This window comes from Nicotiana tomentosiformis, chromosome 8, assembly GCF_000390325.3.
Source record: "Nicotiana tomentosiformis chromosome 8, ASM39032v3, whole genome shotgun sequence".
NCBI lineage: Eukaryota > Viridiplantae > Streptophyta > Magnoliopsida > Solanales > Solanaceae > Nicotiana > Nicotiana tomentosiformis.
In genome coordinates this window covers 75,248,170-75,267,613 of record NC_090819.1, presented here as the reverse complement: position 1 = coordinate 75,267,613, position 19,444 = coordinate 75,248,170, and the positions used below count along the sequence as shown (strand labels likewise).

The following is a 19,444-nucleotide window of genomic DNA, read 5'->3' as shown; positions in this document are numbered from 1 at the left end:
ATATTGTAGCAAAATTTCAATTCTGGATTTTGCTGGCAAAACTCAGGATTCCGGGGCTCTAGTATCCGAGTTTGAAGATGCTTACGCACTCTACCGGGTTCTTGATGAACCAATTACCAAATAAGGCTTTTGGGCATACGGTATACATATATATATATATATATATATATATATATATATATATATATATATATATATGTATATATATGTGTGTATATATACATATACATAAATGTATATATATATATACATGTGTGTGTGTGTGTCTGTATATATATATATATATGTGTGTATATATATATCCAACGTGGATATGAAGAATGGAAGATGGTGGATGCATGTTGGTCGTGATTTCAAACAAATAGCTTTTTGGCCTCCAAAGCTTTTCACGGGATTAAAGGGTTTTGCATCACAAGCGGCATGGGGTGGAGAGGCATTTAGTTCAGTCCCTACTCTCCCTCCTATGGGTTCTGGTCATTTTCCTGGACATGTAAATATTGATAAAGATGCATATTGTATTAAAATTTCAATTCTAGATTTTGTTGGTAAAACTCAGGATCCCGAGACTCTAGTATCTGAGTTTGAAGATGCTCACGCACTCTACCGGGTTCTTGATGAACCAATTACCAATAAGGATTTTGGGCATACAGTCTTTTTTGGGGGACCTGATTCTAACAAATAAATTAATGACAATGTACTATGTTTTTCTAGTTAAGCCTAGTATTAGAAAATGATTTCCACTTAACCTACCCTAGTTTGCATCATGGTCTCGGTTATAAATAAATGAAAAAAGTAAGTGTTGGTAGTACTTGTACTAGTGTTTATTTTTATCTTTATTCCTTATGTATCTTTCGATGTCATACTCAAGCTCGTTTAAGTAAGAAACACTTAAATATTTATAGTAATTGGTTACATTGCCACCCTATCTTAGGTTTTAGATACTACCCGAGAAAGAATTCAGCTCATAGCAAAAGGAATCACATGTAAGTTCATACGATATCAAACTGCGAGATAAAAAAGAACTCTGACTACCTTTCAAATATCCAAATACAAATCCTACATAATAGCTGGAATAGTTCCTTAAGTAATTTTTTATTTATGACTAAGGTTAAAAAAATGGGCTAGCAATACTCCACACGTGAACTTTCGGAAAGAAATCAGAAGTAGAAATATCTGAAAATGTCAGCTTGGCCCCTCTCATACCTCGCACTTAAGGAGAGCTTAGTGCACCGGGCTGTCATTTTCCTAAATTTGTACCTACTATGTCATTTAGGATTGAATAGAACACAAGACTAGCAGGTATGCTTTGATTTAGGACCAGCAAAAGTAGCCCAAAACTGTATTAAGATTTGGACAAGCAAAATTAGTCCTAGAGGTCCTAGTTTTTCTCATCTTTTTTTCGCGGATGATTTAACCTTAATTGGCAAAGCCAATAAAAAGACGGGTAACTGTATTAAGAGTTGTCTTAATCTTTTTATGGTAGAATCAGGATTAGTGTCACGACCCAAAATTTCACCTGTCGTGATGGTACCTATCTCAATACTAGGCAAGCCGACAATCTCAATAAACCACTATATCTTTTAAGTTTGAAAACCAAATAATTAAATTCAGCAGAAGAAATCTCACAAATACAAATATGACACTCCCAAAATCCGGTGTCACTGAGTACATGAGTATCTAATATGAATATAATGTCTGACTGATATAAAAATATTGTCTGAAACTATAGAACAGTACAATAACTGAAGGAAAGAGAGACAAGGTCAACGGATGCCAGGCAGTTACCCAGATAGTCTCCAACTGGTAACACACTGAGGTCTAACAGTCACTGTGTCCGGAAGCACCTGGATCTGCACACAAGATGCAAAGTGTAGTTTGAGTACAACCAACTCAATAAGTAACACGACTAACCTCTGGGCTGAAAGTAGTGACGAGCTCCGCAGGTACAATCCAGTATAAATAATGGTACAAAATGTAGGCATGCTTTCAAGATCAACAGTTAAACTCAGAACAAGTAAAATAGATCAATGTTGCATGATTTGAGGAATATGACATCCCGATAGAAAGACCTCATGTAAATACTGGTCATAAATTATTCGGTCAATCGGTACAGTTTATGGCCAATCCAGCCCAGTGGTGTTCCAACTCGTATATATATATATATATACATAACGACTGATAATCGGTCATTCAGTACCGTATAAGGTCAATCCAGCCCTGGGGTGATTTATCTCCAAATGTAAATAATACGGACAAGATCCATGTCCACGTAAATTCATTACAATACAAATAAGTAAGGCAAGTCCATGCTCTTGGAAAATCCATCCCAAATATATATATAATCAGTAAGTAAGGCAAGTCCATGTCCTGGGAAGTCCATCCCGAATATATATAAGTATCTACGCTCACTCGGGGTGTGTACAGACTCTGGAGGGGCTCCTTCAGCCCAAGCGTAATGCAAAGCCAATATGGGCTACTGCATGCGGGCAGTCCCGATCCGTATAATAATAAAGCCTATAAGGCCGGCTGCAGGCGGGCAACCTCGATCGATATAATAATGATGTATAAAGCCGTTATATGGTGCACATCCACATGCTCGTCAACTATCGTGTGCGTCACCTCCAAACAGTTTGTAAAACACAAATTCGGGGATTCATACCCTCAGAACCAAGTTTAGAAGTGTTACTTACCTCAAACAGTGTAATTATTTACTCCGCTATGCCTTTGCCTTGTGAATTGGCCTCCAAACACCTCGAATCTAGCCACAATTAATTCAATTCAGTTAATAAAATTTATTGAAATTAATTCCATACGAAAATGCTAATTTTCTATAAAAATCTTAGATTTAGCTCAAAAATCGCCCGTGGGGCCCACGTCTCGGAACCTGACAAAAGTTATAAAATCCGGAATTCCATTAAACCACGAGTCTAACCATACTAATTTTAACAAAATCCGACCTCAACTCGACCCCCAAATGTTCAAATCGTATTTTCAAATCCCAAAGTTCAAACCCCTGATTTACACCTCAATAACATGTAATCTAATCTAATTATTTGATGGTAATTCAATATTATGGAGTAGAAATGATCACAACGGACTTACCTCAATTTTTTCTTGAAAATCTATCAAAAATCGCTCTGCCCGAGCTTGAAATGCCCAAAAATGGAAAAAGCTCAGAACCCAATTGTTTTTGTATTACCTAGGGGTTTTCGCACCCGCGGTGATTTCTTCGCACCTGCGGTCTTCGCACCCGCGGAAATATTTTTCGCACCCGCGGTGCCTGGCAAGTCCATGCATTTCCACTTCTGTGACTAATGCCTCGCATCCGCGAGCTCGCACCGGTGGCCCTTTTTCGTGCAGGTGCGATCATGCCAGATGCCCAGTTGCTTTAGCTCCTCCAAATCCAAATTAGATCCGTTAAGCATCCGAACTCACCAGAGCCCCCCCGGGACCTCAACCAAATATACCAACAAGTCCTAAAATATTATACGAACTTAGTCGAGCCTTTAAATCACATCCAACAAAATTAAAAACATGAATCACACATAGATTCAAGCTTAATGAACTTTGAAACTTCTAATTTCTACAAACGATGCCGGAACCTATCAAATCACGTCCGATTGACTTCACATTTGGCACACAAGTCACAATTGACACAGCAGATGTATTCCAATTTTCAAAATCAAATTCTGACCCCGATATCAAAAAGTCAACCCTCCGGTCAAATTTCTCAAAAATTAGACTTTCGCCATTTAAAGCCTAATTCCACTACGGACCTCCAAATAATTTTTCGGACACGCTCCTAAGTCCAAAATCACCATACGGAGCTATTGGAATCATCAAAACTCTATTCCGGGGTCGCTTACCTATATGTCAATATTCGGTCAACTATTTCAACTTAAGCTTCCAATATGAAATTTATTCTTCCAAGCTAACTCTGAAATACCTTAAAACCAAAACTGACAATTCACACAAGTCATAATACCTCATATAAAGTTACTCAAGACTTCAAATAGTTGAAAGGAGTGTAAATGCTCAAAACGACCGGCCGAGTCATTACAATCTCCCCCACTTAAACATATGTTCGTCCTCGAATGTGCCAAGGGTTGTTCCTAAGCCTTTCAATCACTGTTCCTCCTTACCATGCACATACCTGGGTGTTACCACGTCAACATTTTCTATATAGGCCTGACAACATAACACAACTGAAAATCATTAATTTACCCTTAGCCCAAAGCTTGGAGCCCAATTTCTAACACCCAAAATTCTTTCCAAGATCTATATCTCACACACTGTATAAGTCTGAACACGCTGTATCAAGCCATAGCCATAACCCCAGATATAATTACATTACATACTACACAACTCATATGCTAGCAGTACCATTCCCGATCACAGTACTTACTCCAAACCAACCAAGTACAGGTAGTTAACCTCATATCAAGCCAAACCTCGTTCCAAAACCTTTGTACACTGCTAATAATAAAAGAAACATGAAAAAAATCTCATGACCCCTTATCATAGAAACAAGTCATAGAGCTCTCTCGAGAGTCACCCACTTTGCTCAAATCCAAATTGCACCGCCCAAACGGGCCAAAAGACATGTGCCCCATTATCACAACAACACCCAAAGAAGTAACCCTGCCTTAATACTACCAATCAAGTTCATACTTCGTGCGCACTACATCCTTTAAATAACAACTTAATCATTCCATGATTTTTTTATACTCATAAAGTGCAATATAACCTGTACTCAAGAATTTCTTTACTCGAGTCATCCTCCATCTCAATCTCTGCAAGTCATAACCGATTCACATGTATGCCTCAAACCGAAACCAGTACAACACATAACCATGGAATCAAATCGTCAATAGTAGGCTCCCCCACTTGGCTAAAAGCCATAGAACAAAACATTCCATAACTCACAATATCCACACTCCATTACTGCCATAATACTGCAGTCAGTTCAACGAAAATTCTTCCCAAGCTCAGGTAACACAAACAATCTTGCTCTATTTAATTCTATATGCAATCTAGAATTCCCACTTTCGAGTTCAACTTAAGATTCGTAGATAGTATTTCACTATTAGCTACTCAGCAAAATAATTAAGAACAAAATTAAATAAACAACCCAATATAATAAAATCAAACTCGTCAATTTAAACTTCAAACGTCAACATTCATGTAGCACGTATGACCCAAGAACTAACGAGTTTAGCCACGCACTCTCATGGTAGCAATATCAAGTATTTCCCAAAAATACGTAAAAAACAATAATAGAAGAAAAAACTAAGAACTCAAGATGAATTCCGTGGTTTCCAAACTTTGTGATGGATTTCCTCCTCTTCCCCGTGTGTTAGATGACCTAAAAGAGGCATTTTTGGCTTATATATATTGCGTACAAAGGTCGTGGGCCAAATATTTTCTTCTCCTAATCTGACTCAGCTTTAGGGATTGATGCTAGCGTGGATGCTTCGCATCCATCTCGGATTCCACTTCTTCAGATTCGCATGCTAGGGTGGATGCTTCGCATACACCATGTGTTCCTTCATCTCTGTTGTGCCCAGGTGCGGATGCTAAGGCGGATGCCTTGGCCCGACTTCACTGCTAAGGTTGCACAAAAAATGATTTTTCTTATGTGGGATGTGATGCATCCAACCTCTTCTCCCATAGCTAGAGCACCGTTTCTTCATATATTTTCATTCCAAATACCTTAAATCATCACGCACAACTCAATTAGTCATAAAACTAATAATTGACCCAATGTTTTGCATTTTAAAGATCAAATAGTACCAAAAGGCGGTTAAAACAAGAGTAAAGTAACATTATAACATATAGAAATATGCCCAACATCACCACCCCATACTTAAACTTTGGTTCGTCCTCGAGCAAAGTGGAATTAACCTACAACAGATCGAACAAAATTAAGCTTATCGCTATAAAGCCATACATTTCACTTACACTCAAGCACCCATGAATTTGGTTGATACCAACAATTATCCCCTTGCATATGCATTCTCGGACTTTCTTCTGCATGTTAAAACATGCCAAGCACAGTAGTGAATAGTTCAAAATAATCAAATAGTAACTTCGGGACATCTCAACCTCAGAAATTGACTCCCTAGCATACTACTTTCTGGCCAACTTATTCACTCTGACTAAAGAGCTTAATAAAGTCACCTATCCATCATGAAACATGTTCCCTCACCACAAAACAGAGAAATATAGTCCACACACTCAAATAAAATTTGATCGTAATTTAAGGACTTCAAACAATAGAAGAACCCACTCACTCGCTCAAAGAAGTTCACATGCGCACAAAAGGTACCATAGGCTTGCCCAATATGTAAATCTCTACTAATGTAGGCCTGCTCAGTCTAAAATCAATTAGGACTTTTCATGGTTGTAATGTGAGCTAAGGGACGGGTAGGATATATTAAGGAATAGTGGTTCATCCTCCTAAGAACTTTAACATATCACATAATACATTTTAAGTGCTCTTCTTCAATCCACTTCAATTTAACAAACAAGATCACTCCCCAAAATTATTCCCTCTTTCGTTAAGCACTGTTTCAATTTATACCCCACTAGCAAGAACTAGACAACAATTTATTTATCTCTTTAATCCTTTTTTTTTCCAGATTTGTTTCTTTCTTCTCTCTTTTCTTTTTCAATTTCCGCCAGTGGTGTATTATTTTACAAAATAAGTACACATTTCTCCCGTTCATTGGTTCCACTCAAAAGTAACCCAAAAAACCCTATGTACTTCATTTAGCGCTCATTTCATAATTAAAGTATTTTAAGAGGTAAAAGGATCAAAAATTTCAATTAAGAATGAAATGGTATAGGCTCATACTGTGGGTGCCAAATAAAATATCTACAAGATCAAAATGGCTAACTAGGGATGATTTTATTTCGGGTAGCATTACAATTCAAAAAGGATCAAATAAGGCCGAAAATCATATTTCAAACCAAGAAAAACCTAGGATTTCGCTTTAATTCACATGCAGGGCAAGTTCTGGACAGAAATGTACCACATGGGACTACACACAAATATCACCACACAATGGCACATGATTCAATTAAGATGGCTACATTCCAACTTTCAATTAAAAGCAAGCACAAAGTTAAGCCACAATTTTAATGCACACATCATGGCAGTTAGCACATGATTCAAGAAAATGAGCCTAAGCATCACAAAAAAACTGTTCAACTTTTTAAGGCAAAAATAGTTCTCAAAAACTCATGGAGAAAGTTATAATCCGCATGCTCAGGTCTAGCTCTGTTGGTATCAAACAAGTCACAGAATGTGCTGAATTTAGTGTGAGTCTTTATATCATACACTACTCTAAAAATAAAAACTAATACTAGGTTCAAAGATTCATCCCTTGGAAAATAACTGATGGCCAAAGAAACACCAAGGGGAATTATTGCCTAATAGATTAAATTTTCTAACTACTCAAGGCAAATATAATATTTTTGTGCTTTTCTTTATTTTTCAGTCAATTTCCTAATACTAACACTAATTTCAAGAATTAAAAGAAAATCTTTTTGTATTTTCCCAAGGACCTTAATCCCTCGAGAGAACTGTCCAGGTAGTCCGTCGTGGGGAAAAGTCCTCTACTTTCTGATTTTGTTTCTACCAACTATTATAAGGCTACTTACTACAAATAGACACAATAAGAGACTGAGAGACTGAGAGTTACTACTTATAGATGAATTTACTAACTATTACAGGCCATCAATTCAGTGAATGCTACAGCCCCAATGGTATCAAAACCAACAAACATTGTAATAGTTAAGTACATTCATCCACACAAAATGAATAACTCCCACCCCACACATAGAACCGTCTGTTGTCTCCAATGCACACAAATAAAGTAGAGTAGGGTGACAAAAAACTCCCTCAAGTTAAGGTGGAGGGCTCCTCCGTGGTCTACGGAAGGGCATCATCAGCAATGGTCTAGAAAGTTAGGGTGGAAGTAGTGGCAATAACTGAATGAGTGCTATTGTATCCTCAAAAATAGGGGGCTCGGTCACAGTCCTATCATCCCCAAGTGGAGTTGAGTCTGTAGCATGCGGCACGGTGGTCTCAGTAGGCATGGAAGTTGGAGACTCAGGGACTATAGGAGGAGTAGAGGGGGATGATCCAGCAGTGGATGATGCAAGCAGTTGTGAGATATATATATCTGTACGTTGAACCAAAGCACAAAGTAGTAGTGATACCTCCCTCATCATCCTAGCCTGCTCAGCCTGGACTCGACTTAGATCCTCATGAGTCTGAATCAACTCACCTCTAGTGCCACTCAACTCAGTATGAGTCAAGATCAACTCAGCCATCTTCTCTTGCATATCAACTTGAATTGCTCAAAAAACTATTGAATTGTGAACTTAGAAGCCCTTACCCTGTTCGGCTTTAGTTCATGAGTAACATCATATGGTCCTAGAGCTTTAGCCTCGATGTCATCATTCTCATTGTCCCATAGCACTCCCATCTCCATCAAGTAAGCCGACAAGGTATTCGCAAAGAACAACCTCCACTTATAGTTCATCCTAGTGTGTTGCATCTGGTCGTGCATGATGGCTCCCAAGTTGAGCAGGATCCCTTTCAATAAAGCATACAACACTAGTGCTTGGTATCGAGGGACATTAGTTTTGTGTTGGCACGGCATCAGGCGGTTGCATATGAAATTCAGAACCACACCTGTTAATGCGCTCATGAATTCTTTGGCCAGAGAAAGGTACTCTATACTCCCATGCTTCCAATTTGCGTCTTTCCTGGTAGGGCATTGGACAGACTGAATATGTGAGTAATCAGGCACTTTGCATATAGAGGCATACATGTCTGTTGATGTGTGTGGCACCCCTAAGAACTCGTTCAGAGCTTCAGCTGAGACATTGACATCCACTCCTCGTACTCTCACAATGTTGCCCTGTGAGTGATGCCAATTGGCGTAAATTTCTCTAAAAATAGTAAGGTTGGACTTTTCGTGACCCTTCATGATAGTTCCCCATTGTTGCACCTCTTAAATTGATTTAATAAAATCTGGATAATTTTTCTTCAGTGCTCCAATGTTTATTGGATTTTCTAGAATATGTTTCTTTGAATCTAGAATCTTCTCATAAACTCGGAATGCCTTTTCACTGACAAAATTCTTCTCTCAAGTAGCTCATTCAATGGGTTCAACCTCATCTTCATCACTCATATTGACGCATGTAAACTCATAGTCTGAATCAGACTCGGACTCAAATTCTGAGGTGGCCTTCTGCTTCCCTTTATCGTTCGGTTCACTCTGCTTGGTGGATTTGGTCTGGTGCGGAACAGGTTCTCTGAACTCTATCCCTTTGCTTGGCAGATTTTCTGATGTCTTTGTGGTACCCCTCTTCACAATCCTCCCCACTAATGGTTCCTCTTTTTAATTCTCCGATTCATCAATTAACTGCCTAGTCGGAAGAGCCTTTGCTCTCTCAGTCCGCTTTCTTTTGTTCTGTGAATTTGGAGCACCAATTGCCTTTCCAGTAGGCTTTTTAGGTTGTTGCTTGTCATTATCTCTTTCTTGTTGTTTGGACATTTTGCTCGTTGTTGCCATTGTGAACCTATGTACCTACAAAACAAAGATTTCAATAATTAGTTGGCAGAACATTGAAGTTTCAAATATGAAACAACTATGCAAGAATGGACACTTCCAATCGTCCACACGATTATGCCATTCAGTACTTCTTTCAAATACACAAGTGAGCAGTGCACTTATAAATATCATTATGCACAACAAACGATTGATTCGAGTGGGGCTCGCACGAACCGCATCAACTTACTCAGCTATATGACTTTCCACCCCACACTTAGTCTCAACATATACCAATATACATAGAGTACACATAACTCAACTGCAGGAGCCATGTACATTACATTACAAGCAGTTGAGCACTTTACTCGCATTTAATTCATCCTGAAACTTGGTCGCTCGGAAGCCTAACAACCATTAGATGCTTCAAAACAAAAGGTGGAAGAGTGGCTATCACCTGTAGCTTCTACACTCTAAGACGGCTATACACAATTACTCAAACAACACCACACTTACACATTAGCATATACTAGTGTCGCTCGGTTACTCAGACTTCGTCATCGCCTAAATTTACCTCACATGCATTTAGTCAAACATGTGGTATGCAACAATTTTGCCTAGTGTTTTCTATCAGTTGGGCATTCGAATACCCTCCCAAAATGAACAAGATGAAGGAAATTCTAGTATATTATCTCGCAAACATCACAACCAACAGAAATGACACCCACATGCCTCAGACTTTTTCAGTTCCCCTCTTAGTCACATGTGTAGTATTGAAATTAGTAAGACCTAACCTAGGAGATTTTGGGGTGGGGATTTTGCTGCTACTAGTGAGAGAGAGAAGAGAGGAGAATTTGGAGAGAGAATAAGATAAAGATGAATGACTTACCTGCGCGTCTGATCAATTCGAGCAGCAACAATGCGAGGAGGTGTGTTTGGGGTTGAGAGGAAACATGTAGGAGGGGGAATTGGGCTTTTAGGACTTGTGAAGTGTAATACAAATATAACATTTACATGTTGCTTGCTAGCTTAGACGCGACGCATCCCAAATGATTTCTTTGAAATTTTATGGACGCCGATGTGGGTGCTATGGGCAGACTTCACTGCCTTGAGCAGTTGGCCTGTCAATTTTTCACGCCAAGGGGGATGCGATGCATCTACCGTGTTTTCCCATACCTGGGTTTTTTTTTGTTTTTTTTAAAAATACATACAATAATTTACTCCTAAAAATAAAAAATTAAGGAACTCCTAAAAAATCAAAAATACAAAATGAACGAGAAAATTTTGTAAGCTACGAGGAAGAAACAAAAGAAAATGCTTGGGTTGCCTCCCAAGAAGCGCCTGATTTAACGTTGCGGCACGACTCAACACGTTTTCAAGCATCGCACAAGTCCTCCAAGGTCTTGTGACATACAATGTCACCACCCCAATGATGTTTTACTCTCTGCCCATTTACCAAGAAGGTAGCACTTGAGCTCGTATCACGCAATTCCATATCTCCATGAGGCCTCACACTTACCACAACGAAAGGACCTTCTCATCGAGACTTAAGCTTTTCGGGGAAAAGCCTGAACCTCAAATTAAATAAGAGAACTTCTTGACCTGGCTCAACTCGTGAAGTTGGATGTAATTGTCATGCCACCTCTTGGTCTTTTCATTATACAATTTGGCATTTTCATATGCGTGCAATCGAAACTCATCAAGCCTGTTGAGTTGTAGCAACCTCTTCTCGCCGGCTAAGTCCATATCCATATTTAACTTTTTAATCACCCAATAGGCTTTATGTTCAAGCTCAATGGGCAAGTGGCACGCCTTCCCATAAACCAACCCGTAGGGAGAAGTACCTATGAGGGTCTTGTATGCAGTTCAATATGCCCATAGTGCGTTGTCCAGCTTTCCGGCCCAGTCCTTCCTATTTCCACTTACTGTTTTCTCTAGAATCTGCTTCACCTCTCTGTTTGACACTTCCACTTGATCACTCGTTTGGGGGTGATAGGCGGAGGCAACCTTGTGCTTAACTCTATACTTTGTTAGCATATTATTCAACAATTGTTTTACATAAGTGAGTTCCTCTGTCACTTATCAACACCCTTGGAGTCCCAAAGTATGTGAAGATGTGCTTCTTTACAAAGTTTACTACTACCTTTACATCATTAGTAGGAAGAGAAATGGCATCTACCCATTTACACACATAGTCGACTGCCACCAAGATGTACCTGTGACCATTTGAGTATGGGAACAATCCCATGAAATCAATCCCCCAAACATTAAAGAGCTCTACTGCTAGAATATTTTGCAAAGGCATCTCGTGCTTCTTCATGATTGTTTCGATTCTGTGGAACATGTCACACTTTTTAACAAAGGCATTTGCATCCTATTTTGGCCAATAGAAACCCGATTGCAGCACTTTTGGGGAGGTTCTATCCCCACCGTGATGACTTCCATATGGAGAAACATGACCTTCATGCAGTATTGTATTCATCTCCTCCTCAGGGACACACCTTCGTACCAAATGATTTGTGTACTGCTTTTATAGGAATGGCTCATCCCACAAGTAGAGCCTCACATCATATAGAAATCTTCTTCTATTATCAGGTGATAATTTAGGTGCCATCACCCCACTTGCAATAAAATTCACATAGTTTGCATACCACGGGGCTTCACTCGAGGTGATTGCTAATAATTGCTCATCTGGAAATGTTTCTTTGATCGAACTTCCCTCAACCACATAATTCCGATTTTCTAATTTGGACACGTGATCAGTCACTTGATTCTTTATTTTTTTCGATCTCGGATATCCAAGTCAAATTCTTGCAAAAGGAGGACTCAATGTATCAGCCTTAGCTTGGCGTCTTTATTTTCAAACAAATACCTGATAGCTGAATTATCAGTGTAGACAATGACTTTTGTTCCCACTAGATAAGATCTGAACTTGTCACACGCCCACACCACTACAAGAAACTCTTTTTCAGTAGCAGTGTAGTTCATCTGGGCTGGATTCGGAGTTTTGCTCGTCTAGTAAATAGAGTGAAAATTTTTATCCCTTCTCTGCCCCAAAATAGCTCTGATTGCGAAGTCACTCACATCGCACATCAACCCAAATGACTGAGCCAAATCCGGGGAAAAAATAATAGGTGCAGTCACTAATCTTCCCTTCAGCTCCTCAAATGCTTTCAGACAGGCATCATCAAACTTGAAGGGGATATCTTTCTCAAGAAGCCTGCACAAAGGAGAAGAAATGTTTGAAAAATCTTTAATGAAACGACAATAAAAACCTGTATGGCCCAAGAAATTGTGAATGCCTTTGACAGATGTTAGTGGGGGCAATTTTTCAATTGTCTCCACCTTTGCTTTGTCCACATGCAAACCAACTTTGGACACCTTGTGCCCCAAGACTATACCTTCATGTACCATAAAATGGCACTTTCCCAGTTTAGCACCAAGTTTGTCTTTTCACACCTCGCAAGCACTTTATCTAGGTTCATTAAATAATTATCAAAAGAACACCCAAACACAGAAAAATCATCCATGAACACTTCTACAAATCTTTCAACCATGTCAGTAAAAATAGGTATCATACACCTTTGAAAGGTCGCATGTGCATTACAGAGACCAAATGGAATTCTCTTGAATGCATATGTGCCATAGAGACAAGTAAATGTGGTCTTCTCTTGTTCCTCTAGGGCTATAGAAATCTGATTATACCCTGAATAGCCAGCTAGGAAACAATAGTATTCATTTCCAGCTAATCTATCAAGCATTTGATCAATAAAGGGGAGGGGAAAGTGATCCTTTCGGGTGGTATTGTTCAATTTTCTATAATCTATACAAATTCTCCATACAGTGACAGTTCTTGTGGGAAGCAAACCATTATTTTCGTTAACCACCATAGTAATTCCCCCTTTCTTAGGCACACATTGAACAAGGCTTACCCACTTGCTATCAGTGATTAGAAATACAATACTTGCATCAAGCCACTTAATCACTTCTTTTCTTACCACCTGTTTTATGATTGGATTTAGGCGGCGTTATTGCTCTACACATGGCTTGTGTCCGTCCTCCACTAGGATTTTATGCATGTAGAAAGCTGGACTAATGCCTCTAATGTCAGACATCGTCCACCCAATGGCTCGCTTGTGCTCACACTCTTAACAACTTCTCTTCCAGCAATTTAAATAAGTCAGAGAAAACAATAACAGGTAAACTGTCAGAACCACCCAAATAAGCATGTTGAAGGTGAGGGGGAAAAGGTTTAAGTTCCAATTTTAGAGCTTCTTCAATGGACGGTTTTGGAAGAGGCCCACTTGGTCTTTTTAGGGGCTCAAGGGGGTTTAATCCCTGCATGTAAGCACATGATGCATGTATGATATGCATCATATCCTCAACCTCATCATCAATCTCCAAGCTACCGAACAACATGAGTGCTTTCTCTAGAGAATCATCTAGATATACACTCGTGTCAATAAGTCACTCATCCACCTCTACAACAGATATCATAGAGAGCTCCTCAAAATGGCGGGGAAGTTGGATCGCCTTGTAGACATTAAAAACTGCTTCCTCGTTGTCCACCCTCATAAATATTTCCTCTCACTTTAATAATTACATCAAATGTGTCCAAGAGAGGTCGTCCCAATATAGGTGGAACTTGTTCATCAACCTCATAATCTAGGATAATGAAGTCCGCTGGGAATATGCATTTCCTAATTTGCAGCAACGCATCTTCAATCACTCTTTCAAGGTAGGCTATAGATCTATCAGCTCTTTGCAACATCACAATGGTTGGTCTTAGAGCTCCCAGACCCAATTGTTTGAATAAGGACAAGGGCATCAGATTTATGCTCGCCCCCAAATCACAAAGAGCACGACCCATATCTATATTATCAATCCGCACAGGGATGGTGAAGCTGCTAGTATCCTTAAGCTTTTGAGGAAGCTTGTTTTGAAGCCTTGAAATGCACTCCTTAGTAAGTGCGACTATCTCGAATTCGGTCAATCTCCTCTTGTGAGCCACTATATCTTTTATGTACTTAGCATATTTTGGAATTTTGCGAAGTGCATCTACAAATAGAATATTCAATTGAACCTGGATTAACTTAGAGAGAAATATTTTGAACATACGATCATCATTCTTTGTCTGCAATCTTTGGGGGAAAGGTGGTGGTGTCCTTGCAGCATACACTGGTTCTAAACATGGATCATCTTTCTTTGACTCATATGTTGCCTTAGGAATCAACCCCCCCCCCCAGGTGTAGGCTTATTATTTCTCTTCTTTGGCACTTTTTTTTGATTCCCTCCCATTTCTAAGTATAACTGCATTAACTTGAGGGTTCTTCTCTGTATCACTGGGAAGAGCACCTGCATGCCTAGTATTCTGATTTGATGCTAGCTTCCCCATTTGTCTCTCAAGATTTCTAAAATCGATCCTGAGTTGTTGATTGTCAGGCAACAACTTCTTCAACAAATCATTAGTAATCTCTTCTGTTTGCTGGTATGGCTTCTGAGGTTGATTAAAATTTCCTTAAGGCCTATAATGATTCCGAGTCAGCTGATTTCCACCCCAAGAGAAGTTAGAATAATACTTCTAATTTGGATTGTAAATGTTCCCATATTGTGCATGTTGGTTCATTGGATTCAGGATTCATAGGGCACATGTCACTCGTGTGACTGTCACCACATAATTCGCAGGAAGAAGACATATGTTGTACATGTTGCATCTATTGTGTTTGGTGCATTGTCACCCTATTCATATGATTTGCCAATTTTGCTATATTTTCTCTTATGACTGAGAAGTCATCAAGCTCAATTACACCAGCTGCATTCTGTTTAATTTCTCTTCGTGATTCCCCATCTCCTTGCCAATTATGATCATTAGCAGTGAAATTGTTTAGCAGGAGCTGGATTTCACTATACGGACTCGCCATGCAACTACCCCCACAAGCTGAATCATGATTCATCTTTGATGTCTCGTCTAGCCCATTAACGAAAGTATGGCCCAATACTTCATCAGTCTAGAAATGATGCAGGCAGTCTCTAGTAGCTTCTTATATCATTCCCAAGCTTGACAAATAGTCTCGATATCCCGTTGTTGGAACCCAAGTATTTGGCTATTCAGCGACTTTGTCTTCTTAGTAATGAAACAATTGATTAATAATTTCCTTGCTAGATCATCCCCAGTGTGGATTGGGTTCGCAGGCTCCTTTTGCAACTATTTCTTAGCTTACCCCAACAGTGAAAAGGAAAACAGTGTCAGCCTGACGTAGTCCTTAGAAACGTTCGGATAATTGTAAGTGTCCATAATTTCCAGGAAGTTCTGAATGTGCCTCTGCGGGTGTTCATGAGATAGATCCATATATTGCCTTGTGGACTGAATCAGCTGTACTATGTATTGTTTAAGTTCAAAGTGATTGTGATATCAGGCTTCACAATAGCCTGAGTCATATTAGCAAGATTGGGCCTTGCAGCTTCTATCATCGGACACTCTTCATTACCTGCCATCTCTATTAGCTGTGGTTGAAATACGATGTCCAACTCTCTTTATATTCTAGTTCTAGCTTCGGCTTCCCTCCTCACTCTGTGAAGTGTTCGTTCAATTTCAGCATCAATAAGAAGGAGATTCTTTGCGCTTCTACTCCTCCGCATTCAAGAGAAGAGCCTTCGTTAACATAAACAAGGCAAACTGAAAATTAAAACTTGAACAAATAACTAATAAAAGCTTAACTTAGTCAAGTAGCTAATTTCTAAGTCCTTGGCAATGGCGCCAAAAACTTGTTGCGACCAAATACACTCACGCAAGTATACGTGGTCGTCAAGTAATAGAGTAATGAGCAGAGTATCGTTCCTACAAAGACTTATGATTAACTTTTGACTGATTCAAACTCAAATAAGTTATCGATTCAAGAGATTTCTCACAAAATATGTAAGTAAATAATTTACTATCTAAGAAAGTATCAAGCAATAAAATAACTAGAATTAAACCACAACACTTAAGCAATTTCGGATAAAAATCAGTAGTAGAGAGTATTCCAGGGTCATAGGCTAGCTAACAATGTTAAATTGACTAATTGATTTATCTGGATTGTTGATTGACAGGGTTTATATTACTCATAAGAATCTGTCGAGTTCTTACTGGCCTATTCAACCTAACTTAATGCCTATATCTCTATGGAATTAAGACTAGTGAGAATGCATTTACACATCCTATATTTCAACCAAGAAAGGCCATTAGGTATATTTCTATCATAATTGCGAATTCGTTCCCTGATGCCCGGGTTCAAGAAATTTCTCTATTTAATTCAATATGCAATCTAGAATTCTCACTTTCAAGTTCAACTCTAGATTCGTAGATAGTACTTCACTGTTAGCTACTCAGCAAAATAATTAATAACAGAATTAAATAAACAAGCCAATATGATAAACTCAAACTCGTCAATTTAAACTTCAAACGTCAACGTTCATGTAGCATGCATGACCCCAGAAAAAATGAGTTTAGCCACGCATGCCCATGGTAGCAATATCAAGTATTCCTAAAAATATATTAAAATCAATAAAAGAAGGAAAAAGTAAGAACTCAAGACGAATTTTGTGGTTTCCAAACTTTGTGATGGCTTTTCTCCTCTTCCTTGAGTGTTAGATGACCTAAAAGAGGCGTTTATGTCTTATATATTGTATACAAAAGTCGTGGGCCAAAGTTTTCCTTCTCCTAATCCGACTCAGCTTCAAATTCTTCAGCTTCGCATGCTAGGGTGGATGTTTCACATCCACCCTTTGCTCCTTCATCTTTGTTGTGCCCAGGTGAATATGCTAAGGCGGATACCTTGGCCCGACTTCACTACTAAGGGTTTACAAAATACGATTTTTCCTAGGTTGGACTTCTCCTATAGCTAGATCACCTTTTCTTCATATGTTTGCACTCCAAACACCCTATGTCACCACACATAACTCAAATAGTCATAAAACCAATAATTAACCCATGTTAGGCATTTCAAAGATCAAATAGCACCAAAAAGCGGTTAAAATGAGTAAAGTAACATTATAGCATATAAAAATATGCCCAACATCAACACTCTTACCATCATTATCTTTATCCAGGGTGGTTAATGGACTCATAGGAGTCCCTATGGCCTTGACATTAGACATTCCAAACTTCTTGATAAGCTCTTTTGTATATTTTGTCTGACTAATGAAAGTTCCTTTATGTTATTGCTTGATTTGTATCCATCATTCTCATTTCAAATTCCCCTTTCATGATATTTGAAAAATCCTGGCATAACACTAGGTTAGTACTTCTAAAAATAATATCATCCATATAGATTTGCACAATTAAGTTACCTTCAGCTGATCGGTTGATAAAGAGAGTAGTATCAGTATTACCTCTATCAAATCCATGCTTGACGAGGAATGAACTTAGCCTTTCATACCAAGCTCTAGGAGCTTGCTTTAGCATATACAAGGCTTTGGATTACTTGTAGTTATGATTTAAAAAGGGTTCATCTACAAATCATGGGGGTTGTTTAACGAACATTTCCTCAGAAATGAAATCGTTTAAGTACACACTTTTTACTTCCAACTGGAATACTCTAAAACATTTGTGAGCATCATAAGCTAATAAAATACGAATAGATTCTAAACTAAAAACAGGAGCGAAGGTTTCCTCGTAGTCAATTCCTTCTTATTGTGAATAACCCTGAGCAACCAGTTTAGCTTTATTTCGTACCATTTGTCCAGACTCGTTCAACTTATTTCTGTAAACCCATCTTGTTCCAACAATGGATGCATTTTGAGGTTTAGGAATGAGTTCCCATACTTTGTTCTTCTCAAATTGGTCAAGCTCCTCCTGCATTGTAGTTGTCTAGCTTTCATCCCCAAGGGCATCATCTACCCTTTTTGGTTCGAACTGAGATATGAGGGAAATATTTGATGTCTGCTTTAGCGATCTTCTTGTTTTCATGCCTTCCCGAGGATTTCCAATTATGTACTTATATGAATATCCAAGCTCATTTTTCTATTCATTTGGAACCAGTGATGCTGGCTCCTTTTCGATGGGACTCGATTGTTCAGCTGTAGGAGGCTGCTAGTTTTCTATGTGACTGTCAGTCGACTGAACCTGCTGATCAGTCACCTCATCACGAGTGTTCTCACCTGTATTGAAAAACTTTAGAACTATGGAGATTTCCTCATCTTCAGGAAATTTTTCATTCCTTAAGCGAGGGTTAGTGTCCACAGATACAATATGTAAAGATTCTTCAATAGATAAAGTGCATTTATTAAAAACTCTATATGCTCTACTTGAGGGAGAGTATCCCAGATAAATACCTTCATCACTTTTTGGATCAAACTTTGCTGTGGATAAAACATTTGCAGCCAAAAGAATGGAAATAACCGATGTTGGTTCTTGTACCTTTCCACAGTTCATATGGAGTCTTTTTGAGAATAGGTCGAATCAGGCATCCATTAATGATGTGATATGCAGTGCTTACAGCTTCTGCCGAGAAGTGGTGTGGGAGGGAGTTTTCCACAATCATAGTTCTTGCCATATTTTGTAAGGTTCTATTTTTATGTTCTATCACTCATTTTGCTGAGGTGATCTGGGAGACGAGATATTGTGAGAAATCCCTTGATCATTACAGAAATTTTCAAATGATTTGCTTTTAAATTCTCCTCCATGATCACTTCTTATGGTAGATATGTAGTTTCTTTTTTTTTCGATGTACCTTCTTGCAGAAGACTTCAAAATTTCTCAGTGCTTCATCTTTATGACTCAAAAAGATAACCCAGGTAAATCAAGAAATATCATCTACTATAACAAAAGTATATTTTCTACCACCTAAACTAGAAGTTTTAGTTGGACCAAAAAGGTCCAAATGCAGAAATTGAAGAGG

The 19,444-nt window shown here is 38.7% G+C and overlaps 1 protein-coding gene across 1 annotated transcript; it reads left to right on the top strand.

Annotated features, from left to right (window-relative positions):
- The first annotated feature begins 313 nt into the window (after window positions 1-313).
- LOC104109163 (uncharacterized) lies at window positions 314-682 on the top strand. The gene has a single exon (XM_009618380.1). The coding sequence runs from the start codon at window positions 314-316 to the stop codon at window positions 680-682; it is 369 nt and encodes a 122-aa protein (XP_009616675.1).
- The last annotated feature ends 18,762 nt before the right edge of the window (window positions 683-19,444 follow it).